General features: G+C 42.1%; 1 protein-coding gene across 2 annotated transcripts; it reads right to left on the bottom strand.

Annotated features, from left to right (window-relative positions):
- fndc7a (fibronectin type III domain containing 7a) lies at nucleotides 1-27187 on the bottom strand. Of its 2 annotated transcripts, none has more exons than XM_065013675.1 (14): nucleotides 27045-27187; nucleotides 26522-26540; nucleotides 26102-26359; nucleotides 25305-25565; nucleotides 15930-16187; nucleotides 15259-15510; nucleotides 14071-14325; nucleotides 13619-13876; nucleotides 11030-11290; nucleotides 10356-10610; nucleotides 8153-8410; nucleotides 5034-5063; nucleotides 3768-3801; nucleotides 1-975 (listed from the first exon to the last, which is right to left on the bottom strand). In XM_065013675.1, the coding sequence occupies exons 1-13, from the start codon at nucleotides 27099-27101 to the stop codon at nucleotides 3770-3772; spliced, it is 2454 nt and encodes an 817-aa protein (XP_064869747.1). In that variant the 5' UTR covers nucleotides 27102-27187; the 3' UTR covers nucleotides 1-975; nucleotides 3768-3769. The 2 variants fall into 2 exon arrangements, with proteins under 2 accessions (XP_064869747.1, XP_064869748.1); XM_065013676.1 differs by lacking the exon at nucleotides 1-975 and adding an exon at nucleotides 993-1557.
- Nucleotides 27188-27910: the final 723 nt, after the last annotated feature.

Consider the following 27910-nt stretch of genomic DNA (forward strand, 5'->3'; position numbering starts at 1 on the left):
TGCAATCGGGTGTTTTATTGTTTGAACACATTGAATGCAATGGGAACATTCTCTGCCCTTCAATATGACCTGACTTGTCATCCATATGACATGTATGACTCCAGTGCACAGGAGGTTGGTAGCACATTAATTGGGGAGGACGGGCTCGTGGTAATGGCTGGAGAGGCGTAGGTGGAATGGTATTAAATACATCACATGGTTTCCAGGTGTTTGATGCCATTCCATCGGCTCCGTTCCGGACGTTATTATGAGCCGTTCTCCCCTCAGCAGCAGCCTGAGCTCCAGTGGTATTCTAGTATGTTCTCTATGCTCCTCTTTCACAGTGACCAACAAACAGCTATATGACCACTGTTACATAACATGCTTAACAACAACCCTATGGAGGCTTCCTACTTAGGGATACTTATATTATTTCATGTATAAAAAGAAAAAAAAGACAGTCCAGCTCACAGACAAATGTATGATGTGGCACACCGTTTCTCTTGTTTCTCTTGGGTCATGAAGGTAGACTTACACAAAGGACATACATTGTAATGATTTATCTCTGCTAAACACTAGGATCCAAAATCACAGTTTCAGTCTGTTAGTAAAACACGATATATGTAGGAGAAAAGACACAGTGGATACAGATAACGAAACGTCAATAGCAAGTATTTGTAATTGAACACCTTTAATGTGTCATTTTGATTGCAGAGATTATAATGTATAATTCACAAGCTTGCATGTCTCTTTATAGTCATATCAACCTGCATCAAGTCTTATTGAGTTAGAAACTGAAGATAACACACCTTAGATAATGAACTTAATGATGGTTTGTCATAAGGACACATGTTGGACCCAAACAGCATAGATAGATGAAGATAGAATCAAAGGAGTGGAACTGAATAAAAACAATGACATTTCAGCTGATTTCTTGACAGACGGGACAGAAGTTGATATAAGTAGATTACATGTTGTGTCTTTCCAGGGGATTACCTGTAATACAAGACGCAGAGCAGAGGGACAGATGAGGGACAGAGCAGAGAGACAGAGCAGAGGGACAGAGCAGAGGGACAGAGCAGAGGGACAGAGCAGAAGGACAGAGCAGAGGGACAGATGAGGGACAGAGCAGAGGGACAGAGCAGAGGGACAGATGAGGGACAGAGCAGAGGGACAGAGCAGAGGAACAGAGCAGAGGGACAGAGCAGAGGGACAGAGCAGAAGGACAGAGCAGAGGGACAGAGCAGAGGGACAGATGAGGGACAGAGCAGAGGGACAGAGCAGAGGGACAGAGCAGAAGGACAGAGCAGAGGGACAGATGAGGGACAGAGCAGAGGGACAGAGCAGAGGGACAGAGCAGAAGGACAGATGAGGGACAGAGCAGAGGGACAGAGCAAAGGGACAGATGAGGGACAGAGCAGAGGGACAGATGTATAACAGTAGAACCTGTGTTAATGTGTTAGCTGTCTATATGCTGCTGTTGTTCAAGCCTCTTGTCTGTATGGAATGTCAGTCACTCTGCTGTCAAGGTTTCTTTCTGTTTCCCAGTTCTTCTTCTAGGTTTTTCTTTACCACTGTCTAAACAGATGGATGATTTGATTACTGCCAGCCTTGATTAGATTGTGCCAGGCAGTGTTGGCAGGATTGAAATCAAAACCGAACCCTCATGTAAGTTGTGACATCTTCAGTTAAACAAATCTCACAAAAATCAGTTTTGGAATACGGACTTTATGACCAGAATGATCCTATTTACACCTTGTAGTCAATTTTGACACTAGAATACATGTTTCTGACTCCCAAAGCTCCTGAGGCTCTTGAGTGGCGCAACGGTCTACCCTGCCACTCAGTGCAAGATGTGTCACTAGTCCTTGGTTTGAATCCAGGCTGTATCATATCTGGCCATGATTGGGAGTCCCATGGCCCAGCGTCGTCCGGGTTTGGCCGGGGTAGGCCGTCATTGTAAATAAGAATTTGTTCTTAACGGACTTGCCTAGTTAAATAAAGGTTCAATAATTTCTTTTTATATACAGTGGGGAGAACAAGTTTTTGATACACTGCCGATTTTGCAGGTTTTCCTACTTACAAAGCACGTAGAGGTCTGTACATTTTTATCATCATTACACTTCAACTGTGAGAGATGGAATCTAAAACAAAAATCCAGAAAATCACATTATATGATTTTTAAGTAATTAATTAGCATTTTATTGCATGACATAAGTATTTGATCACCTACCAGTAAGAATTCCGGCCCTCACAGACCTGTTAGCTTTTCTTTAAGAAGCCCTCTTGTTCTCCACTCATTACCTGTATTAACTGCACCTGTTTGAACTCGTTACCTGTATAAAAGACACCTGTCCACACACTCAATCAAACAGACTCCAACCTCTCCATAATGGCCAAGACCAGAGAGCTGTGTAAGGACATCAGGAATAAAATTGATCATCAATGATCATGAGGAAGGTGAGGGATCAGCCCAGAACAACACGGCAGGACCTGATCAATGACCTGAAGAGAGCTGGGACCACAGTCTCAAAGAAAACCATTAGTAACACACTACACCGTCATGGATTAAAATCCTGCAGCGCACGCAAGATCCCCCTACTCAAGCCAGCGCATGTCCAGGCCCGTCTGAAGTTTGCCAATGACCATCTGGATGATCCAGAGGAGGAATGGGAGAAGGTCATGTGGTCTGATGAGACAAAAATTGAGCTTTTTGGTCTAAACTCCACTCGCCGTGTTTGGAGAAAGAAGAAGGATGAGTACAACCCCAAGAACACCATCCAAACTGTGAAGGATGGAGGTGGAAACATCATTCTTTGGGGATGATTTTCTGCAAAGGGGACAGGACGACTGCACTGTATTGAGGTGAGGATGGATGATGGATGGGGCCATGTATCGCGAGATCTTGGCCAACAACCTCCTTCCCTCAGTAAGAGCATTGAAGATGGGTCGTGGCTGGGTCTTCCAGCATGACAACGACCCGAAACACACAGCCAGGGCAACTAAGGAGTGGCTCCATAAGAAGCATCTCAAGGTCCTGGAGTGGCCTAGCCAGTCTCCAGACCTGAACCCAATAGAAAATCTTTGGAGGGAGCTGAAAGTCCGTATTGCCCAGCGACAGCCCCCGAAACCTGAAGGATCTGGAGAAGGTCTGTATGGAGGAGTGGGCCAAAATCCCTGCTGCAGTGTGTGCAAACCTGGTCAAGAACTACAGGAAACGTATGATCTCTGTAATTGCAAACAAAGGTTTCTGTACCAAATATTAAGTTCTGCTTTTCTGATGTATCAAATACTTATGTCATGCAATAAAATGCAAATTAATTACTGTGATTTCTTCAGCTTGTCCCAACTCTCCCTCAGACAGTTGGGTCACGGGTAACTATTATCAACAGCAACCCTGGAGCAATTAGGGTTAAGTGCCTTGCTCAAGGTAACATTAACATATTTTTCACCTCAGGGATTTGAACTAGCAATCTTTCAGTTACTGACCCAATGCTCTAACCGCTAGACTATCTTCAGCCTTTATTGTTGTTGACAACCTCATACAGACTGATGCAATTTATGGATGCTTAGGAAGTTACATGATACTCTTTATGACATGCGGTAACACAAAGGACAGGTTTTGACTAAGCACCTTTCTTCTGGATCTTTCATAATTTTATGTAGTAGATGACGATGTATGAAGTCTGACACAATGAACGTTTCAAAAGTTTACACAAGTTTATGATCAGTTCATAGGGTTTTTTACAGCAATGGTGATGATTATGCTATACACAATTTAAACTCACCTCTAATCGACACTTCTCTTTCCCCGATAGATCACTAGAAAGAAGAGAAAGAGAAATAATGGTGTTCAGCATAAAAACTAGGAGGTTCAACAAGGGTTCTTCTAAGATCCTCAAAGTTCTTTGAAGAACCTTAGGGTTCTGGACACTGAAAAATGCCCCCAAAAGGTACTTTGAAGAACCCCATAGGATTTGGGGTTCATCGAGGAACCTCCTTAATTCTTGTGGGTTCTTGCAGGAACCTAACTGCCCAACTGAAAAATGTGGATTTGAATGTGAAAAACAGCTGGTAGCTCCACTACATCCCACCAAGCATTTAACTGATCATTTTTAAGCTCTCCTCAATTTAACGTGAGGTTTCTCCCTTGTATGAACTAAATAGGTATTGTTTTAGGACTATACCGTCTATCTTTTCATATTTGTGCAAATGGCTGGGCACTTTCTCCCTTATAAAATGATTTACAAAAGAGAAAATGGACACAATTCAGTGGATGTCAATCAACAAAGAGGTAAGAAAATGTTGAGGGCTTTAACTGCCCACTTCTTTGTGTGTGTCTGCAGGTATTCTGCCGATGAGGCACACAAAGGTATGTACAATTGGTATTGGTTTGTCACGTAATGTCATGCAGATCACATGTACTGTAGGCTATCATCTAATTATTATTAAGGTTCTCTAAAACCTTATAGGATTCAATCACAGCAGCCATCTTGCTCCTCACTGAGCTCTTCGATGAAGATCCCAGAGGTCTCTACATTATGGACAAGGTGTTATGGACAAGGTATGAAAACTGTACGAAAACTGTTGTCAAAAGTGAAGATTTTTTCATTCACATTTACCACAAAAACCAAGGAATGAAAGCTGTCATGTGCACGTTTTCTTAATAATCTGTATAATTATTATTTTTGTATTCACAGACTTCCCTACACTGCAAAACCCCTCTGGCCATGGATACGAAGGATATCAACACATCAACACGCCAGAGGATATATTGATTGAACTTGGAGCTCTGCTGGGAGTTGACCTCATATTTAGATTTTTGAATTCTGCTTTGCCACAAATCATAATAAACACTGATTAATAATAATGGAACAAATGAACCGCAAAAGGTTATTCGAGGAACCATTAAAGGGGGTTCTTTGAAGAGGTTCCCCACAGTTTCAATTTGAAGTACCCATAAACAAAGATGTATTTTTAGAGTGTATTGGGTAGGATATACAATGTCAGTAAAGTTGCCTGGTGAAGTTTACTATCGGACGCCAGACACTTACCCATTCCTACACCACTTCCGGAGCAGGACACTGTAAGATAATGAGAACAATGCCATTAGATACAAACTAACTGTAAACATTCCCAGTTTGACCTATCTACCACAGAATATATTTATCTGCCTAACAAACCAACTAACTAGTAACAAACTAACCAACAAAACAACTAACCACCTAACGAACAACTAATCAACTAACCAACTACTAACTAACTAACTAACTAACTAACTAACTAACTAACTAACTAACTAATTAACTAACTAACTAATGACTAACAAACTAATGACTAACTACTAACTAGCTATGAACGTCAAACTAACTAACTAACTATCTATCTATTAGCTAACGAACTACAGTTGAAGTCGGAAGTTTACATACACCTTAGCCAAATACATTTAAACTCTGTTTTTCACAATTCCTGAAATTTAATCAGAGTAAAAATTCCCTGTTTTAGGACAGTTATGATCACCACTTTATTTTAAGAATGTGAAATGCCCAAATAATAGTAGAGAGAATGATGTATTTCAGCTTTTATTTCTATCACCACATTCCCAGTGGGTCAGAAGTTTACATTACACTCAATTAGTATTTGGTAGCATTGTCTATAAATTGTTTAACTTGGGGCAAACGTTTCTAGTAGCCTTCCACAAGCTTCCCACAATAAGTTGGGTGAATTTTGGCCCATTCCTCCTGACAGAGCTGATGTAACTGAGTCAGGTTTGTAGGCCTCCTTGCTCGCACACACTTTTTGGGGCGGCAAGTAGCCTAGTGGTTACTAGTAGACTAGTAACTGAAAGGTTGCAAGTTCAAATCCCCAAGCTGACAAGGTAAACATCTGTTGTTCTGCCCCTGAACAAGGCAGTTAACCCACTGTTCCTAGGCCATCATTGAAAATAAGAATTTGTTCTTTACTGACTTGCCTAGTTAAATAAAGATTTTTTAAAACAAACATGCTTTTTCAGTTCTGCCCACAAATTTTCTATGGGATTGAGGTCAGGACGTTGTGATGGACGCTCCAATACCTTGACTTTGTTGTCCTTAAGCCATTTTGCCACAACTTTGGAAGTATGCTTGGGTCCATTGTCCATTTGGAAGACCCATTAGCGACCAAGCATTAACTTCCTGACTGATGTCTTGAGATGTTGCTTCAATATATCCACATAATTTTCCATCCTCCTGATGCCATCTATTTTGTGAAGTGCACCAGTCCCTCTTGCAGCAAAGCACCCCCACAACATGATGCTTCCACCCCGTGCTTCACGGTTGGGATGGTATTCTTGGCTTGCAATCCTCCACCTTTTTCCTCCAAACATAACGATGGTCATTATGGCCAAACAGTTCTATTTTTGTTTCATCAGACCAGAGGACATTTCTCCAAAAAGTACGATCTTTGTCCCCATGTGTAGTTGCAAACTGTAGTCTGGCTTTTTTATGGCGGTTTTGGAGCAGTGGCTTCTTCCTAAACTGAGCAGCCTTTCAGGTTATGTTGATATAGAGCTCGTTTTACTGTGAATATAGATACTTTTGTACCTGTTTCCTCCAGCATCTTCACAAGGTCCTTTGCTGTTGTTCTGGGATTGATTTGCACTTTTCTCACCAAAGTATGTTCATCTCTAGGAGACAGAACGCGTCTCCTTCCTAAGCGGTATGACAGCTGCATGGTCCCATGGTGTTTATACTTGCGCACTATTGTTTTTACAGATGAACATGGTACCTTCAGGCATTTGGAAATTGCTCCCAAGGACGAACCAGACTTGTGGAGGTCTACAATTGTTTCCCATGATGTCAAGCAAAGAGGCACTGAGTTTGAAGGTAGGCCTTGAAATACATCCACAGGTACACCTCCAAATCACTCAAATGATGTCAGTTAGCCTATCAGAAGCTTCTAAAGCCATGACATAATTTTCTGGAATTTTCCAAGCTGTTTATAGGCAGTCAACTTAGTGTATGTAAACTTCTGACCCACTGGAATTGTGATCAGTCTGTAAACAATTGTTGGAAAAATTACTTGTGTCATGCACAAAATATTGCCAAAACTATAGTTTGTTAATAAGAAATTTGTGGAATGGTTGAAAACTAGTTTTAATGTCTCCAACCTAACTGTATGTAATCTTCATCTTCAACTTGACTAATAACTAACTACTAACTAACAAATACTACTGCTAACTGCACAATCGAGAGCATCCTGGCGGGCTGTATCACCGCCTGGTACGGCAACTGCTCCGCCCTCAACCGTAAGGCTCTCCAGAGGGTAGTGATGTCTGCACAACGCATCACCGGGGGCAAACTACCTGCCCTCCAGGACACCTACAACACCAAATGTTACAGGAAGGCCATAAAGATCATCAAGGACATCAACCACCCGAACCACTGCCTGTTCACCCCGCTATCATCCAGAAGGCGAGGTCAGTACAGGTGCATCAAAGCTGGGACCGAGAGACTGAAAAACAGCTTCTATCTCAAGGCCATCAGACTGTTAAACAGCCACCACTAACATTGAGTGGCTGCTGCCAACACACTGTCATTGACACTGACCCAACTCCAGCCACTTTAATAATGGGAATTGATGGGAAATGATGTAAATATATCACTAGCCACTTTAAACAATGCTACCTTATATAATGTTACTTACCCTACATTATTCATCTCATATGCATATGTATATACTGTACTCTAGATCATCGACTGCATTCTTATGTCACTAGCCACTTTAACTATGCCACTTTGTTTACTTTGTCTACATACTCATCTCATATGTATATACTGTACTCGATACCATCTACTGTATGCTGCTCTGTACCATCACTCATTCATATATCCTTATGTACATATTCCTTATCCCCTTACACTGTGTATAAGACAGTAGTTTTGGAATTGTTAGTTAGATTACTTGTTGGTTATCACTGCATTGTCGGAACTAGAAGCACAAGCATTTCGCTACACTCGCATTAACATCTGCTAACCATGTGTATGTGACAAATAAAATTTGATTGATTTGATTTGATTTAACTAACTACTAACAAACTACTAACTAACTACATACTAACTAGCTATGAACTACTAACTAACCATCTAACCATCTAACCAACTAACTAACTAAATAAGTAACTACACACACTCACCAGAGTAGATCCTGCCGGGACAGAATGTGACTTTGCTCCCATCCTGATTGACAGGTGCCACCACCATGGTGTACACGTCCCCACACATGACCTCGGCCACGTCACAGGAGCTGCTGAGAGGCGGGGGGATGCAGGTGTGGTTGGTGCCTGTCCCAATCAGGTCCACCGTGTGGTTCTGGGGGCCCGAGGAGTGCCAGTACACCCTCAGAGATTTGTTGGCCATCCGGTAGAGCTTGACACTCGATGGACAACAGGCGCCTGGGAGCGAGAGAGGAGTAAAGATTGAAGATGTATATGACGTGGTCTTGAATGGACAGAATGCAAAATGGGGGGAAATATTGGTGTTTGTTTGTGATTATTTTGCAGTTTGTTGAGTGTGCAAGAATATTCTGTGCATTCATGCATGTACAGTGCCTTGCGAAAGTATTCGGCCCCCTTGAACTTTGCGACCTTTTGCCACATTTCAGGCTTCAAACATAAAGATATAAAACTGTATTTTTTTGTGAAGAATCAACAACAAGTGGGACACAATCATGAAGTGGAACGACATTTATTGGATATTTCAAACTTTTTTAACAAATCAAAAACTGAAAAATTGGGCGTGCAAAATTATTCAGCCCCTTTACTTTCAGTGCAGCAAACTCTCTCCAGAAGTTCAGTGAGGATCTCTGAATGATCCAATGTTGACCTAAATGACTAATGATGATAAATACAATCCACCTGTGTGTAATCAAGTCTCCGTATAAATGCACCTGCACTGTGATAGTCTCAGAGGTCCGTTAAAAGCGCAGAGAGCATCATGAAGAACAAGGAACACACCAGGCAGGTCCGAGATACTGTTGTGAAGAAGTTTAAAGCCGGATTTGGATACAAAAAGATTTCCCAAGCTTTAAACATCCCAAGGAGCACTGTGCAAGCGATAATATTGAAATGGAAGGAGTATCAGACCACTGCAAATCTACCAAGACCTGGCCGTCCCTCTAAACTTTCAGCTTATACAAGGAGAAGACTGATCAGAGATGCAGCCAAGAGGCCCATGATCACTCTGGATAAACTGCAGAGATCTACAGCTGAGGTGGGAGACTCTGTCCATAGGACAACAATCAGTCGTATATTGCACAAATCTGGCCTTTATGGAAGAGTGGCAAGAAGAAAGCCATTTCTTAAAGATATCCATAAAAAGTGTTGTTTAAAGTTTGCCACAAGCCACCTGGGAGACACACCAAACATGTTGAAGAAGGTGCTCTGGTCAGATGAAACCAAAATTGAACTTTTTGGCAACAATGCAAAACGTTATGTTTGGCGTAAAACCATCCCCACTGTCAAACATGGTGGTGGCAGCATCATGGTTTGGGTCTGCTTTTCTTCAGCAGGGACAGGGAAGATGGTTAAAATTGATGGGAAGATGGATGGAGCCAAATTACAGGACCATTCTGGAAGAAAACCTGATGGAGTCTGCAAAAGACCTGAGACTGGGACAGAGATTTGTCTTCCAACAAGACAATGATCCAAAACATAAAGCAAAATCTACAATGGAATGGTTCAAAAATAAACATATCCAGGTGTTAGAATGGCCAAGTCAAAGTCCAGACCTGAATCCAATCGAGAATCTGTGGAAAGAACTGAAAACTGCTGTTCACAAATGCTCTCCATCCAACCTCACTGAGCTCGAGCTGTTTTGCAAGGAGGAATGGGAAAAAATGTCAGTCTCTCGATGTGCAAAATTGATAGAGACATACCCCAAGCGACTTACAGCTGTAATCGCAGCAAAAGGTGGCGCTACAAAGTATTAACTTAAGGGGGCTGAATAATTTTGCACGCCCAATTTTTCAGTTTTTGATTTGTTAAAAAAGTTTGAAATATCCAATAAATGTCGTTCCACTTCATGATTGTGTCCCACTTGTTGTTGATTCTTCACAAAAAAATACAGTTTTATATCTTTATGTTTGAAGCCTGAAATGTGGCAAAAGGTCGCAAAGTTCAAGGGGGCCGAATACTTTCGCAAGGCACTGTATGTGTGTGTGGGTGTGTTTGCAGTATATCTACCTTTGACTAGCTATGTGTGTGTGTGTGTGCGCGTCTCTGTCTATCTGTCTGTCTGTCTGTCTGTCTGTCTGTCTGTCTGTCTGTCTGTCTGTCTGTCTGTCTGTCTGTCTGTGTGTGTGTGTGTGTGTGTGTGTGTGTGTGGCCTATGCATACTCACTGGATGAGAACCCATGATATCTGCATTCTGCCTTGTGGCCTGTCCTGCTGATGGCCTCCAGGCTCACGCTATAGTTGGTCCCGCAGGTGATGCATCCCATCAGGCAGTGTGTGTCCATGGTGTGGCACTTGGCGTGTCCCCGAGATGATGTCAGCGCCGTGACATAGGAGCGCGCCCCTGTAGCGGGGGACCAGGTGACGTTGGTCATGGCCTGGGTCACCTGGTCTACTGTCAGGGTGTGGGGGCAGCAGGGACCTGGCGAGGGAACAGAACAGAACAGATTCTTAGATATCTGGCTAAAACTAGTGCACTGCATAGGGAATACAGTGTCAAATGAGACTGCCTGTAATGTCTGTATATCTACGGTCTGTATAATCTATGGTCTGTATATCTATGGTTTATATATCTACGGTATGTATATCTATGGTCTGTATATCTATGGTCTATATATCTATCGTATGTATATCTATGGTCTGTACATCTATGGTCTATATATCTATAGTAGGTATATCTATGGTCTGTACATCTATGGTCTATATATCTATGGTATGTATATCTATGGTCTGTACATCTATGGTTCAAATGTCACCCTATTCCCATACTGCACAAATAGGATATCGTTTTAGATTTGCCCTAACAACCACATACACTCTGCCATACAGGGTTTCCCGCACCTGTTTCCAGGGGCACGCTATAGCTGGACAGGCTTGGCCCCACTGCTGTCCTGGCATACGCTGTGACATCATAGGTGGCTCCGCAGGGCAGCTGTGTGAGCTGGCAAGAGGTGGAGAGTGATTGACAGGTGTGTGTGTCAGTGAGGCCCACGGCTGTGACGGTGTAGGTAGTGTTGGGGGTGTTGGGGGCCGTGTACAAGACACTGACACTCGAGGATGAGTTGGTCTGAGATACACTCAGGATCTCTGGAGAACAGGGAGCTAGAGGAGAGATGAGGGGTTAATGGACTGGTTAATTGATTCATTTGTTGATTGGTAAGTTGGTTAATTAGTTGTTTGGTTAAAGCTTATTCTTATCCTTGTCTTGTACACAGGAGGTTGGTGGTACCTTCATTGGGGAGGACAGGCTCGTGGTAATGGCTGGAGCAGAATTAGTAGAATCGTATCAAATACATGGTTTCCATGTGTTTGATCAATCAATCAAATGTATTTATCAAATGCCCTTTTTACATCAGCCAATGTCACAAAGTACTATATAGAAACCCAGTCTAAACCCCCAAACAGCAAGCAATGCAGATGTACAGTCATGGCCAAAAGTTTTAATTTCCACAAAGTTTGCTGCTTCAGTGTCCTTAGATATTTTTGTCAGATGTTACTATGAAATACTGAAGTATAATTACAAGCATTTCATAAGTGTCAAAGGCTTTTATTGACAATTTCGTGAAGTTGATGCAAAGAGTCAATATTTGCAGTGTTGACCATTCTTTTTCAAGACCTCTGCAATCTGCCCTGGCATGCTGTCAATTAACTTCTGGGCCACATCCTGACTGATGGCAGCCCATTCTTGCATAATCAATGCTTGGTTTGTCAGAATTTGTGGGGTTTTGTTTGTTTGTTCACACACCTCTGGAGGATTGACCACAAGTTCTCAATGGGATTAAGGTCTGGGGAGTTTCCTGGCCATGGACCCAAAATATCAATGTTTTGTTCCCCGAGCCACTTAGTTATCATGTTTACCTTATGGCAAGGTGCTCCATCATGCTGGAAAAGGCATTGTTCATCACCAAACTGTCCCTGGATGGTTGGGAGAAGTTGCTCTCAGAGGATGTGTTGGTACCATTCTTTATTCATGGCTGTGTTCTTAGGCAAAATTGTGAGTGAGCCCACTCCCTTGCCTGAGAAGCAACCCCACACATGAATTTTTTATTTTACCTTTATTTTACTAGGCAAGTCAGTTAAGAACAAATTCTTATTTTCAATGATGGCCTAGGAACAGTGGGTTAACTGCCTGTTCAGGGGCAGAACAACAGATTTGTACCTTGTCAGCTCTGGGATTTGAATTTGCAACCTTCTGGTTACTAGTCCAACGCTCAAACCACTAGGCTATGGTGGCAGAGAATGGTCTCAGGATGCTTTACTGTTGGCATGACACAGGCCTGATGGTAGCGCTCACCTTGTCTTCTCCAGACAAGCTTTTTTCCAGATGCCCCAAACAATCGGAAAGGGGATTCATCAGAGAAAATGACTTTACCCCAGTCCTCAGCAGTCCAATCCCTGCACCTTTTGCAGAATATCAGTCTGTCCCTGATGTTTTTCCTGGAGAGAAGTGGCTTCTTTGCTGCCCTTCTTGACCCCAGTCCATCCTCCAAAAGTCTTTGCCTCACTGTGCATACAGATGCACTCACACCTGCCTGCTGCCATTCCTGAGCAAGCTCTGTACTGGTGGTGCCCCAATATCGCAGCTGAATCAACTTTAGGAGACGGTCCTGGCGTTTGCTGGACTTTCTTGGCGCCCTGAAGCCTTCTTCACAACAATTGAACCACTCACCTTGAAGTTCTTGATGATCCGATAAATGGTTGATTTAGGTGCAATCTTACTGGCAGCAACATCCTTGCCTGTTTAGCCCTTTTTGTGCAAAGCAATGATGACGGCACGTGTTTCCTTGCAGGTAACCATGATTGACAGAGGAAGAACAATGATTCCAAGCACCACCCTCCTTTTGAAGCTTCCAGTCTGTTATTCGAACTCAGTCAGCGTAACAGAGTGATGTCCAGCCTTGTCCTCGTCAACACTCACACCTGTGTTAACGAGAGAATCACTGACATGATGTCAGCTGGTCCTTTTGTGGCAGGGCTGAAATGCAGTGGAAATGTTTTTTTGTGATATAGTTCATCTGCATGGCAAAGAGGGACTTTGCAATTCATCTGATCACTCTTCATAACATTCTGGTGTATATGCTAATTGCCATCAAACAAATTGAGGCAGCAGACTTTGTGAAAATAAATATTTGTGTTATTCTCAACTGTGAAGTGAGCACGGTGGCTAGGATAAACTCCCTAGAAAGGCAGGAACCTAGGAAGAAACCTAGGTTCCATTCCATTTGCTCCGTTCCAGCCATTATTATGAGCCGTCCTCCCCTCAGCAGCCTCTACTGGTCTTGCAATGGTAAAGTGAGATCCCATGTAGAACAAAGACAGTAAAGTTGAGGAAGAGCTGATCTCATTCTTAAAATAAAATGTTTTCTGTGTAATTTAAAGTGAATACACCCTTGCACTGTTTGTTACCTATTGTATTGATGTGTGTTTTACCTGTCTCGTGTGTGTGAGGATTGCAGGTGCGGTTGCAGCCTCGTATTTCACTGCATGTTGTCACCACCACACTGTACTGTGTATTACAGCGTAGGTTGGACAGAGCACACACAGGCGCCGTGTCCTTACAGTGGATGACATCATCAATCTCCTCCGCCGTCGTCTCGTATAGCTCCGCCCCCCGCACCGGCGACCACATGATCTCCAGGGTCTCCGTCGACACCAGTGCTATGGTAACGTCCTCTGGGCAACAGGGAACTAGGGAGGAAGAGAAGAGAGATGAGTGACTTGACAAAGCTGTGTGTGTGTGTGTGTGTGTGTGTGTGTGTGTGTGTGTGTGTGTGTGTGTGTGTGTGTGTGTGTGTGTGTGTGTGTGTGTGTGTGTGTGTGTGTGTGTGTGTGTGTGTGTGTGTGTGTGTGTGTGTGTGTGTGGACAGTATAATAACTCTTACTGGTGGTATAGTTGAACACGTCTCCCGGTGGACTGGAGCCAGCCTGGTTGTAGGTGAACATGGTGATGAGGTAGGTGTAGCCACACATGCAGTGGAAGTGACAGGTGGTGTCAGTGGTGTTACAGCGCTCCTCAGACCCGTCGTCTCTCTTGACAAAAGCGATGTAGTACTCCACCAAGGGCATCTGAGTCCACGACACCCAGCAGCTGCCCGCCTGGTGCTCATCTACCCAGACTTGCTCCAGAGGGCATGGGACTGACAGAGAGACATAAGAGCGATATACATATAACTCCAGGCAGGACTCTACATTATAGACCTTATACCATAGTAATAAAATACACTATTTTACATCTGTGTGACAGAGAGAGTCAAGAGATTACATGACCTTATACCATAGTAATAACACTGGAAGTATTGCAAGTACATATAAATACACTATTATTACATATGTGTGCCCGAGAGAGACAAGAGAGATTAGGATAACATTACATTACCTTATATCATAGTAATAATATTGGGGAGGTCAGCTTACATTGACCTTTGTAATAACATCGGAAAGATTCATGTTAGTATGGCTACAGTGTAGTGTTGCAACTACTGCCCTCCCGGACATCTACAGAACCTTGTGTCACAGGAAGATCCTGAAGGACTTCAGCCACCCGAGCCATGCCGAAGACAGTACAGGTGCATCAAAGCTGGGACAGAGAGACTGAGAAACAGCTTCTATCTCCAGGCCACCAGACTGTTGAACAGTCACCACTAGCCAGCCTCCGCCCTGTACCCTGTCCCCTGTCCTGAACCTTAGTCACTGTTACTAGCCGGTTACCACCCGGTACTCTACCCTTCGCCTTAGAGACTGCTGCCCTATGTACATAGAGTCATTGAACACTGGTCACTTTAATAATGTTTACATACTGTTTTACTCACTTTATATGCATATACTGTATTCTACTGTAGTCATGGCTCATCCTATATAACTATGTTTTTTTTAATTCTGTATTATGTGTGTATTATTTTTATTGCTATGTTTTACTGCACGGTTGGCGCTAGCAACACAAGCATTTCGCTGCACCAGCGATAACATCTGCAAATCTGTAAACTCAACCAATACATTTTTATTTGATTTATTTATTTGATTTTGGGGTTAGGGGTCAGAGCCAGAGGCAAGGGGTCAAGGGGTATACATACATGTGATGAATTCCTCTGGGTCAGAGGGGTTGCTGGTTCCAGCTCTGTTCTCGGCTGTAACAGTCACACTGTGGTTCTGCCCGCAGCTCAGTGGGCTGATCATACAGAACCTCCCTGAGGCAGAGCAGTTCTGACCAGTAGAAGTCTTTGCCAAGTAGACGTCTGCCCCATGCACCATCTGCCAGTAGACTGCCAAACCCCCAGACCTGGTCTGGGTCAAAAACACCTGGATGGTCCCAGGGCTGAGAGGACCTAGTGGGGGGACAGAGATACAGTTATTCAAAGAACGACACAAAAAAATAAATGTACCAATATGAACATGAGATGAACATACTCACATAGACACACTCATACATCTAGATGGCATATAAAGTCATACCTGGGTTCTAATGAACTGTGCCAACATCTAGTGGACAGACTATGACGGAAAATTATACCAGCACCATAGCAGACACCTCCCACCAAGTGACTCTTCCAGGCTTTGACAATTTCAAAGACTGATGTTATATGCTGATTATGTGTTAAATGGTGTCTATTGTTCAGTATTCTGTCTCTAGATACAAAGCATAAATAACTTTTCCCTTTCTGGCATCTTGCCAGGTCTCTTTCTCTCCTGAGAGGTTTTAATACAAGCTAATATTATTAACCAAACACCCAGTTGCCATGCTTACGGGTGATCTGACACACAGTGAGGTCGTCTCCGGGGCGACCGTCCAGGTCCCAGGCCGTGCCCTTGACGCAGTAGATGGTACCGGGCTCCAGGTCATCAAAGGTCATGAATGGGTCACTGGTGTTGAGTTTGAGGCGAGAGTTGGAGCCCTCCTTGATGATGCAGAGGGTGTAGAGGACCGCGTGGTTGACCGGGGACCAGGTCACCAGGATGGTGTCATTTCTGGGAGAGGTGGAGTTTAGCTGTGGGGCCGCCACCACTGAAGAGGGAAAGGGAGAAAAAAGATAGATTAATAAACTAATAGATGTGATGAAAGGAGGCAGAGAGAGAGAGAGAGAGAGAGAGAGAGAGAGAGAGAGAGAGAGAGAGAGAGAGAGAGAGAGAGAGAGAGAGAGAGACAGAGAGAGACAGAGAGAGAGAGAGAGACAGAGAGAGAGAGAGAGAGACAGAGAGAGAGAGAGAGAGAGAGAGAGAGAGAGAGAGAGAGAGAGAGAGAGAGAGAGAGAGAGAGAGAGAGAGAGAGAGAGAGAGAGAGAGAGAGAGACAGAGAGAGAGAGAGACAGAGAGAGAGACAGAGAGAGAGAGAGAGAGAGAGAGAGACAGAGAGAGACAGAGAGAGACAGAGAGAGAGAGAGAGACAGAGAGACAGAGAGAGAGAGAGAGAGAGACAGAGAGAGAGAGAGAGAGAGAGAGAGAGAGAGACAGAGAGGGAGAGAGAGAGAGAGAGAGAGAGAGAGAGAGAGAGAGAGAGAGATATGATACTATCCAGGAAGGAAACAAACCTGTTCCAGGCAAAGATAAAAGAAGAGAGAATATATTGAAAGAGTCCAAACCTGGCCAAACAGAGTCATCTTTTTTGTTTGCTAGTGAAATAGAATCAATTTTCCTGTCCTTATGATACGTCCAATTCTCCTTGGGGAGAGGAGAACCTAGTTCTCATGGTTTCCCTTTTCATATTCTGATATGTTTTAAGGCTTAAATGGGGAGATACAGTTTCCGCACAAGGCACCCACTATGACAATAGAGCTGCGAAACTGCACTCCATTATGGAGATAGCAGCCCTTTGTCTCTCAGACACTATGGAGAGGTGGCGTTTCAGTCATGAAACAGTCATTACGATATTAAGTAAAGAACTTTTAATTTCAGTTGAAGAGTGAGTGAAAGTTAAGGGAGACTTATTGTCTGTGATCAATTCTTCTTTTGGCTTGGATCAGATAGACACTAATTGTCCTTTTACTTTCTAATTATTTTAACAAACTTAATGCTTTTTTTATAAACCTAGACAGGTGTATGTATCTAAACAGGTGTATGTGAACAGGTGTATAAAACTAGACAGGTGTATGTATCTAAACAGGTGTATGTGAACAGGTGTATAAACCTGGACAGGTGTATGTATCTAAACAGGTGTATGTATCTAAACAGGTGTATGTGAACAGGTGTATAAACCTGGACAGGTGTATGTATCTAAACAGGTGTATGTATCTAAACAGGTGTATGTGAACAGGTGTATAAACCTGGACAGGTGTATGTATCTAAACAGGTGTATGTGAACAGGTTTATAAACCTGGACAGGTGTATGTGAACAGGTGTATAAACCTGGACAGGTGTATGTGAACAGGTGTATAAACCTGGACAGGTGTATGTATCTAAACAGGTGTATGTGAACAGGTTTATAAACCTGGACAGGTGTATGTATCTAAAAACTAGGTGTATGTATCCTGGACAGGTGTATGTGAACAGGTGTATAAAACTAGACAGGTGTATGTATCTAAACAGGTGTATGTGAACAGGTGTATAAACCTGGACAGGTGTATGTATCTAAACAGCTGTATGTGAACAGGTTTATAAACCTGGACAGGTGTATGTATCTAAACAGGTGTATGTGAACAGGTTTATAAACCTGGACAGGTGTATGTGAACAGGTGTATAAAACTAGACAGGTGTATGTATCTAAACAGGTGTATGTGAACAGGTGTATAAACCTGGACAGGTGTATGTATCTAAACAGGTGTATGTGAACAGGTTTATAAACCTGGACAGGTGTATCTAAACAGGTGTATGTGAGCTGTAGGTGTATGTGAAAACAGGTGTATGTGAACAGGTTTATAAATCTGGACAGGTGTATGTATCTAAACAGGTGTATGTGAACAGGTGTATAAACCTGGACAGGTGTATGTATCTAAACAGGTGTATGTATCTAAACAGGTGTATGTGAACAGGTGTATAAACCTGACAGGTGTATGTATCTAAACAGGTGTATGTGAGCAGGTGTATAAATCTAAACAGGTGTATGTGAACAGGTGTATAAACCTGGACAGGTGTATGTATCTAAACAGGTGTATGTGAACAGGTGTATAAACCTGGACAGGTGTATGTATCTAAACAGGTGTATGTGAAAACAGGTGTATAAACCTGGACAGGGGTATGTGAACAGGTGTATGCTGTAAACCTGGACAGGTGTATGTGAACAGGTGTATAAACCTGGACAGGTGTATGTATCTAAACAGGTGTATGTGATGGACAGGGGTATGTATCTAAACAGGTGTATGTGAACAGGTGTAAAACCTGGACAGGTGTATGTATCTAAACAGGTGTATAAACCTGGACAGGGGTATGTATCTAAACAGGTGTATGTGAACAGGTGTATAAACCTGGACAGGTGTATGTATCTAAACAGGTGTATGTGAACAGGTGTATAAACCTGGACAGGTGTATGTATCTAAACAGGTGTATGTATCTAAACAGGTGTATGTGAACAGGTGTATAAACCTGGACAGGTGTATGTATCTAAACAGGTGTATGTGAACAGGTGTATAAACCTGGACAGGTGTATGTATCTAAACAGGTGTATGTGAACAGGTTTATAAACCTGGACAGGTGTATGTATCTAAACAGGTGTATGTGAACAGGTGTATAAACCTGGACAGGTGTATGTATCTAAACAGGTGTATGTGAACAGGTGTATAAACCTGGACAGGGGTATGTATCTAAACAGGTGTATGTGAACAGGTGTATAAACCTGGACAGGTGTATGTATCTAAACAGGTGTATGTGAACAGGTGTATAAACCTGGACAGGTGTATGTATCTAAACAGGTGTATAAACCTGGACAGGGGTATGTATCTAAACAGGTGTATGTGAACAGGTGTATAAACCTGGACAGGTGTATGTATCTAAACAGGTGTATGTGAACAGGTGTATAAACCTGGGGGTACAAACAGGTGTATGTGAACAGGTGTATAAACCTGGAGGTGTATCTAAACAGGTGTATGTGAACAGGTGTATAAACCTGGACAGGTGTATGTGAACTTTAAACCTGGAGGTGTATGTATCTAAACAGGTGTATGTGAACAGGTGTATAAACCTGGACAGGGGTATGTATCTAAACAGGTGTATGTGAACAGGTGTATAAACCTGGACAGGTGTATGTATCTAAACAGGTGTATGTGAACAGGTGTATAAACCTGGACAGGTGTATGTATCTAAACAGGTGTATAAACCTGGACAGGTGTATGTATCTAAACAGGTGTATAAACCTGGACAGGTGTATGTGAACAGGTGTATAAACCTAGACAGGTGTATGTATCTAAACAGGTGTATGTGAACAGGTTTATAAACCTGGACAGGTGTATGTATCTAAACAGGTGTATGTGAACAGGTGTATAAACCTGGACAGGTGTATGTATCTAAACAGGTGTATGTATCTAAACAGGTGTATGTGAACAGGTGTATAAACCTGGACAGGTGTATGTATCTAAACAGGTGTATGTGAGCAGGTGTATAAACCTGAACAGGTGTATGTGAACAGGTGTATAAACCTGGACAGGTGTATGTATCTAAACAGGTGTATGCAAACAGGTGTATAAACCTGGACAGGTGTATGTATCTAAACAGGTGTATGTGAACAGGTGTATAAACCTGGACAGGGGTATGTGAACAGGTGTATAAACCTGGACAGGTGTATGTGAACAGGTGTATAAACCTGGACAGGTGTATGTATCTAAACAGGTGTATGTGAACAGGTGTATAAACCTGGACAGGGGTATGTATCTAAACAGGTGTATGTGAACAGGTGTATAAACCTGGACAGGTGTATGTATCTAAACAGGTGTATAAACCTGGACAGGGGTATGTATCTAAACAGGTGTATGTGAACAGGTGTATAAACCTGGACAGGTGTATGTATCTAAACAGGTGTATGTGAACAGGTTTATAAACCTGGACAGGTGTATGTATCTAAACAGGTGTATGTATCTAAACAGGTGTATGTGAACAGGTGTATAAACCTGGACAGGGGTATGTATCTAAACAGGTGTATGTGAACAGGTGTATAAACCTGGACAGGTGTATGTATCTAAACAGGTGTATGTGAACAGGTTTATAAACCTGGACAGGTGTATGTATCTAAACAGGTGTATGTGAACAGGTGTATAAACCTGGACAGGTGTATGTATCTAAACAGGTGTATGTGAACAGGTGTATAAACCTGGACAGGGGTATGTATCTAAACAGGTGTATGTGAACAGGTGTATAAACCTGGACAGGTGTATGTATCTAAACAGGTGTATGTGAACAGGTGTATAAACCTGGACAGGTGTATGTATCTAAACAGGTGTATAAACCTGGACAGGGTATGTATCTAAACAGGTGTATGTGAACAGGTGTATAAACCTGGACAGGTGTATGTATCTAAACAGGTGTATGTGAACAGGTGTATAAACCTATGACAGGTGTATGTGAACAGGTGTATAAACCTGGAAGGGGTATGTATCTAAACAGGTGTATGTGAACAGGTGTATAAACCTGGACAGGTTTATAAACCTGTGTATGTATCTAAACAGGTGTATGTATCTAAACAGGTGTATGTGAACAGGTGTATAAACCTGGACAGGGGTATGTATCTAAACAGGTGTATGTGAACAGGTGTATAAACCTGGACAGGTGTATGTATCTAAACAGGTGTATGTGAACAGGTGTATAAACCTGGACAGGTGTATGTATCTAAACAGGTGTATAAACCTGGACAGGTGTATGTATCTAAACAGGTGTATAAACCTGGACAGGTGTATGTGAACAGGTGTATAAACCTGGACAGGTGTATGTATCTAAACAGGTGTATGTGAACAGGTGTATAAACCTGGACAGGTGTATGTATCTAAACAGGTGTATAAACCTGGACAGGGGTATGTATCTAAACAGGTGTATGTATCTAAACAGGTGTATAAACCTGGACAGGGGTATGTATCTAAACAGGTGTATGTGAACAGGTGTATAAACCTGGACAGGGGTATGTATCTAAACAGGTGTATGTGAACAGGTGTATAAACCTGGACAGGTGTATGTATCTAAACAGGTGTATGTGAACAGGTTTATAAACCTGGACAGGTGTATGTATCTAAACAGGTGTATGTGAACAGGTTTATAAACCTGGACAGGTGTATGTATCTAAACAGGTGTATGTGAACAGGTGTATAAACCTGGACAGGTGTATGTATCTAAACAGGTGTATGTGAACAGGTGTATAAACCTGGACAGGTGTATGTATCTAAACAGGTGTATGTGAACAGGTGTATAAACCTGGACAGGTGTATGTATCTAAACAGGTGTATGTGAGCAGGTGTATAAACCTAGACAGGTGTATGTATCTAAACAGGTGTATGTGAACAGGTTTATAAACCTGGACAGGTGTATGTATCTAAACAGGTGTATGTGAACAGGTGTATAAACCTGGACAGGTGTATGTATCTAAACAGGTGTATGTATCTAAACAGGTGTATGTGAACAGGTGTATAAACCTGGACAGGTGTATGTATCTAAACAGGTGTATGTGAGCAGGTGTATAAACCTGAACAGGTGTATGTGAACAGGTGTATAAACCTGGACAGGTGTATGTATCTAAACAGGTGTATGCAAACAGGTGTATAAACCTGGACAGGTGTATGTATCTAAACAGGTGTATGTGAACAGGTGTATAAACCTGGACAGGGGTATGTGAACAGGTGTATGCGAACAGGTGTATAAACCTGGACAGGTGTATGTGAACAGGTGTATAAACCTGGACAGGTGTATGTATCTAAACAGGTGTATGTGAACAGGTGTATAAACCTGGACAGGGGTATGTATCTAAACAGGTGTATGTGAACAGGTGTATAAACCTGGACAGGTGTATGTATCTAAACAGGTGTATAAACCTGGACAGGGGTATGTATCTAAACAGGTGTATGTGAACAGGTGTATAAACCTGGACAGGTGTATGTATCTAAACAGGTGTATGTGAACAGGTTTATAAACCTGGACAGGTGTATGTATCTAAACAGGTGTATGTATCTAAACAGGTGTATGTGAACAGGTGTATAAACCTGGACAGGGGTATGTATCTAAACAGGTGTATGTGAACAGGTGTATAAACCTGGACAGGTGTATGTATCTAAACAGGTGTATGTGAACAGGTTTATAAACCTGGACAGGTGTATGTATCTAAACAGGTGTATGTGAACAGGTGTATAAACCTGGACAGGTGTATGTATCTAAACAGGTGTATGTGAACAGGTGTATAAACCTGGACAGGGGTATGTATCTAAACAGGTGTATGTGAACAGGTGTATAAACCTGGACAGGTGTATGTATCTAAACAGGTGTATGTGAACAGGTGTATAAACCTGGACAGGTGTATGTATCTAAACAGGTGTATAAACCTGGACAGGGGTATGTATCTAAACAGGTGTATGTGAACAGGTGTATAAACCTGGACAGGTGTATGTATCTAAACAGGTGTATGTGAACAGGTGTATAAACCTGGACAGGGGTATGTATGTAAACAGGTGTATGTGAACAGGTGTATAAACCTGGACAGGGGTATGTATCTAAACAGGTGTATGTGAACAGGTGTATAAACCTGGACAGGTGTATGTATCTAAACAGGTGTATGTGAACAGGTTTATAAACCTGGACAGGTGTATGTATCTAAACAGGTGTATGTATCTAAACAGGTGTATGTGAACAGGTGTATAAACCTGGACAGGGGTATGTATCTAAACAGGTGTATGTGAACAGGTGTATAAACCTGGACAGGTGTATGTATCTAAACAGGTGTATGTGAACAGGTGTATAAACCTGGACAGGTGTATGTATCTAAACAGGTGTATAAACCTGGACAGGTGTAACTAGGTGTATAAACCTGGACAGGTGTATGTATCTAACAGGTGTATAAACCTGGACAGGTGTATGTATCTAAACAGGTGTATGTGAACAGGTGTATAAACCTGGACAGGTGTATGTATCTAAACAGGTGTATAAACCTGGACAGGGGTATGTATCTAAACAGGTGTATGTATCTAAACAGGTGTATAAACCTGGACAGGGGTATGTATCTAAACAGGTGTATGTGAACAGGTGTATAAACCTGGACAGGGGTATGTATCTAAACAGGTGTATGTGAACAGGTTTATAAACCTGGACAGGTATGTATCTAAACAGGTGTATGTGAACAGGTTTATAAACTGGAAGGTGTATGTATCAAACAGGTGTATGTGAACAGGTGTATAAACCTGGACAGGTGTATGTATCTAAACAGGTGTGTGATGTATAAACCTGGAACAAACAGGTGTATGTGAACAGGTGTATAAACCTGGACAGGTGTATGTATCTAAACAGGTGTATGTGAACAGGTGTATAAACCTGACAGGTGTATGTATCTAAACAGGTGTATGTGAACAGGTGTATAAACCTGTGTATGTATCTAAACAGGTGTATGTGAACAGGTGTATAAACCTGGACAGGTGTATGTATCTAAACAGGTGTATGTGAACAGGTGTATAAACCTGGACAGGTGTATGTATCTAAACAGGTGTATGTGAGGTGTATAAACCTGACAGGTGTATGTATCTAAACAGGTGTATGTATCTAAACAGGTGTATGTGAACAGGTGTATAAACCTGGACAGGTGTATCTAAACAGGTGTATGTGATGTATAAACAGGTGTATGTGAACAGGTGTATAAACCTGGACAGGTGTATGTATCTAAACAGGTGTATGTTATGTGAACAGGTGTATAAACCTGGACAGGTGTATGTATCTAAACAGGTGTATGCAACAGGTGTATAAACCTGGAGGTATAAACCTGGACAGGTGTATGTATCCAGGTGTATGTGAACAGGTGTATAAACCTGGACAGGGGTATGTATCTAAACAGGTGTATGTGAACAGGTGTATAAACCTGGACAGGTGTATGTATCTAAACAGGTGTATAAACCTGTGTATGTGAACCTGGAGGTGTATGTATCTAAACAGGTGTATGTGAACAGGTGTAACCTGGACTGTATGTATCTAAACAGGTGTATGTATCTAAACAGGTGTATGTGAACAGGTGTATAAACCTGGACAGGTGTATGTATCTAAACAGGTGTATGTGAACAGGTGTATAAACCTGGACAGGTGTATGTATCTAAACAGGTGTATGTGAACAGGTGTATAAACCTGGACAGGTGTGTATGTAACAGGTGTATAAACCTGGAAACAGGTGTATGTGAACAGGTGTATAAACCTGGACAGGTGTATGTATCTAAACAGGTGTATGTGAACAGGTGTATAAACCTGGACAGGTGTATGTATCTAAACAGGTGTATGTGAACAGGTGTATAAACCTGGAAACAGGTGTATGTAAACAGGTGTATAAACCTGGACAGGGGTATGTATCTAAACAGGTGTATGTGAACAGGTGTATAAACCTGACAGGTGTATGTATCTAAACAGGTGTATGTGAAACAGGTGTATAAACCTGGACAGGTGTATGTATCTAAACAGGTGTATGTGAACAGGTGTATAAACCTGGACAGGGGTATGTATCTAAACAGGTGTATGTGAACAGGTGTATAAACCTGGACAGGTGTATGTATCTAAACAGGTGTATGTGAACAGGTGTATAAACCTGACAGGTGTATGTATCTAAACAGGTGTATGTGAACAGGTGTATAAACCTGGACAGGTGTATGTATCAGGCCTGTATGTATAAACCTGGATCTAAACAGGTGTATGTGAACAGGTGTATAAACCTGGATGTATGTATCTAAACAGGTGTATGTGAACAGGTGTATAAACCTGGACATCAGGTGTATGTGAACAGGTCCTGGACAGGTGTATGTATCTAAACAGGTGTATGTGGTGTATAAACCTGGAGGTGTATAAAACAGGTGTATGTGACAGGTGTATAAACCTGGACAGGTATGTATCTAAACAGGTGTATAAACCTGGACAGGTGTATGTATCTAAACAGGTGTATAAACCTGGACATATAAACCTGGACAGGTGTATGTATCTAAACAGGTGTATGTGAACAGGTGTATAAACCTGGACAGGGGTATGTATCTAAACCATCTACCCGTTCTGATCTGGACGGGTGCTGAGGGCTGGCTGCGTCCCGCGCTGTTGACAGACATGACACTGAGGGTGTAGTCTGTGTATGGCTGCAACTGCAGCACGGTGCTGGGGGAGCTGGTCACCACGGTCTCTGATAAGAAGTCTCCCACCTCAGACTCAGCTCGCAGGATGTAGCCGCTCGCCCCCATTACCTCACTGAACTCCACAGTGATGCTGTCGCTCTGCTTGGAGTAGGCCTGCTTAATGGTAGGTACCTCGGGGGCTGGTGGTCAGAGCAGAGCAGAACATCATCACACACAGGATACAGATATCATCATCCTAATCATCCTAATTATCATTATCATCATCATCATGAACATCATATTTATCAATTTCATCATAATCATCATAATTATCATCATCATCGTCATAATTATCATCATCATCATAAATATCAAAATTATCATCATCATAATTGTCATCATCATCATAATTATCAGTATCATCATAATCATCATCATCGTCATAATTATCATCATCGTCATAATTGTCATCATCATCATAATTATCAGTATCATCATAATCATCATCATCGTCATAATTATCATCATCGTCATAATTATCATCATCATCATAATTATCATCATTATAATCATCATTGTCATTGTCATCATCATCATAATTATCATCATCATCATCTTCTTCTTATTCAAATACCTTATTCAAAGCATTGAGAGAATAGCAGGCCTACAATGCGTTATACATCATTCATAATATTTCCATTACGCACACACATGGCCATTATGCATGCATACATACATGAGCTCCCGTCCAACTCTGCACTGCTCAGGACGTTGCCCGCTTTGTCAATGGCCTCGACCCGAATGGTGTACATCGTGTTGGCGGAGAGAGAGTTAACAGAGCCCATGACGGAGTTCCCGCTGAACTGGGCGAATGCGGACGGTTGAGGAGAGGTCTTTGGTGTGGCGGTGATTTTGTAGGAGCTTGCCCCAGAGTAACGACTCCATCGCACCGTCATACTTTTTGTGGACACTTGGAACACGGATAACGTTATGTCTGCAACGTTGTGAAAGAACAGAAATCGTTAAATACATTTTAGGCTTATTATTTGCATGTACTTTATAATGGCGTAATAACAGTGAAATAAAAGAGAATGTCTCTCAAACAATTATATGGGAAAGTTGGTTTTAAAATGTTAACAAAGAGTTGTTTGAATACCTTTTTGCGCTCCACATATCTGAAAACCAAACATAAACATCTATAGTTAGTTGGATAATCCAAAAAGATGTTTTTTGAAAAAACGCTAACGGAAACCATTTCAACGGTAGCGGTGGTATTTCATATTTTATCCCTAAAAGGAACATTATACCCCTGGCCTGTATAATATTCTCTCTGCATGACAGGCCGAGAGGCAGCACATTTTTTCTTCACTCAACACAGATTTCAGAACTGGTCAGTGGGCTCAGGGCTTTTTTTCCCCTCAATGAATGAATTTGTCCATTGAGCCAAGGTTGGGCATACACTCATTGAAAGCAGTGTTACTCAGAAGAGCCTGTGTATTTATTTCCCAAACGTCTCCCTCTGTCTCTATGCATTTCTAGAATCATACAAAGTGCATGTTTTCAGATGGTTACAATGACACAGCAGAATAACAATATCATATACAACTGCAATAATCAGCACTAAGATTGTTTAAGCAACACATTATTTGTAGGTCTAATTAGTAAAGATCTGTTCTTACCTCAGATAAACTGATTAAAAGCAAGAGCTGTAACACTTTAAAATCTGTTGCTCCCATTCTTCCTGGAAAGCCTCTGCCTTGAGGCTAAAGATGTATAGTAGGCTAATGCTATTTCTGATTATGACCGCAGGGTAGTGTCAGGGGCTGAACTTTGACGGTTTTCGTTTTTTAGGGGGAATGTTTTTAAGAAAATGCCAAAGATTGAGCCCTCCTCCTGCCAGGGTGCCAGCAGGCCTATCAGAGAAGGAGGAGGAAAGATGGCCTACTCAGGTGTAGTACTGGATGTACACAGGTGCACTGTTACACTGTGCCCCATTAAAAAACTACTGTCATTAGTCAACAATAGCAGTTGAGTAAATGTATGTATAATGGTTTAGCTATAGTGTTACATTCATAGGCCAGGTGTGTTCATGTGTGCTCTCTGTGTACTGCATGCTGGTGAGTTAAATATCCAGTTGTATAATGTCAAAATGATGCTTGCATAGCTCTGCATTACAGTGGATAACGTCCTGTTGTGCTGGAGCTACAACACCTGGCTGTACACTCTCAGAAAAAGGATTCCAAAAGGGTTCTTTAGCTGTCCCCATAGGAGAACCCTTTTTGGTTCCAGGCAGAACACCTTTTTGGTCGAGGTAAATCCCTTTTAGGTTCGGAGGCCGAGCAGTTGCCATACCAGGCAGTGATACAACCAGTCAGGATGCTCTCGATGGTACAGCTGTAGAACCTTTTGAGGATCAGAGGACCCATGCCAAATATTTTCAGTCTTCTGAGGGGGAATAGGTTTTGTCATGCCCTCTTCATGACTGTCTTGGTGTGCTTGGAGCATGTTAGTTTGTTGGTGATGTGGACACCAAGGAACTTGAATA

Source organism: Oncorhynchus nerka, linkage group LG9b (assembly GCF_034236695.1).
Source record: "Oncorhynchus nerka isolate Pitt River linkage group LG9b, Oner_Uvic_2.0, whole genome shotgun sequence".
Taxonomy (NCBI): domain Eukaryota; kingdom Metazoa; phylum Chordata; class Actinopteri; order Salmoniformes; family Salmonidae; genus Oncorhynchus; species Oncorhynchus nerka.

What these genes read in the sequence shown, in the direction of transcription:
- fndc7a (XM_065013675.1), bottom strand. Translation starts at nt 27,101, where the DNA reads ATGGGAGCAACAGATTTTAAAGTGTTACAGCTCTTGCTTTTAATCAGT. An exon ending in ACCCGTCCAGATCAGAACGG is followed by an intron (nt 16,188 to 25,304) that starts GTAGATGGTTTA and finishes TTCCCTCTTCAG; the next exon opens with TGGTGGCGGCCCCACAGCTA. An exon ending in TCCCGGCAGGATCTACTCTG is followed by an intron (nt 5,064 to 8,152) that starts GTGAGTGTGTGT and finishes ATTATCTTACAG; the next exon opens with TGTCCTGCTCCGGAAGTGGT.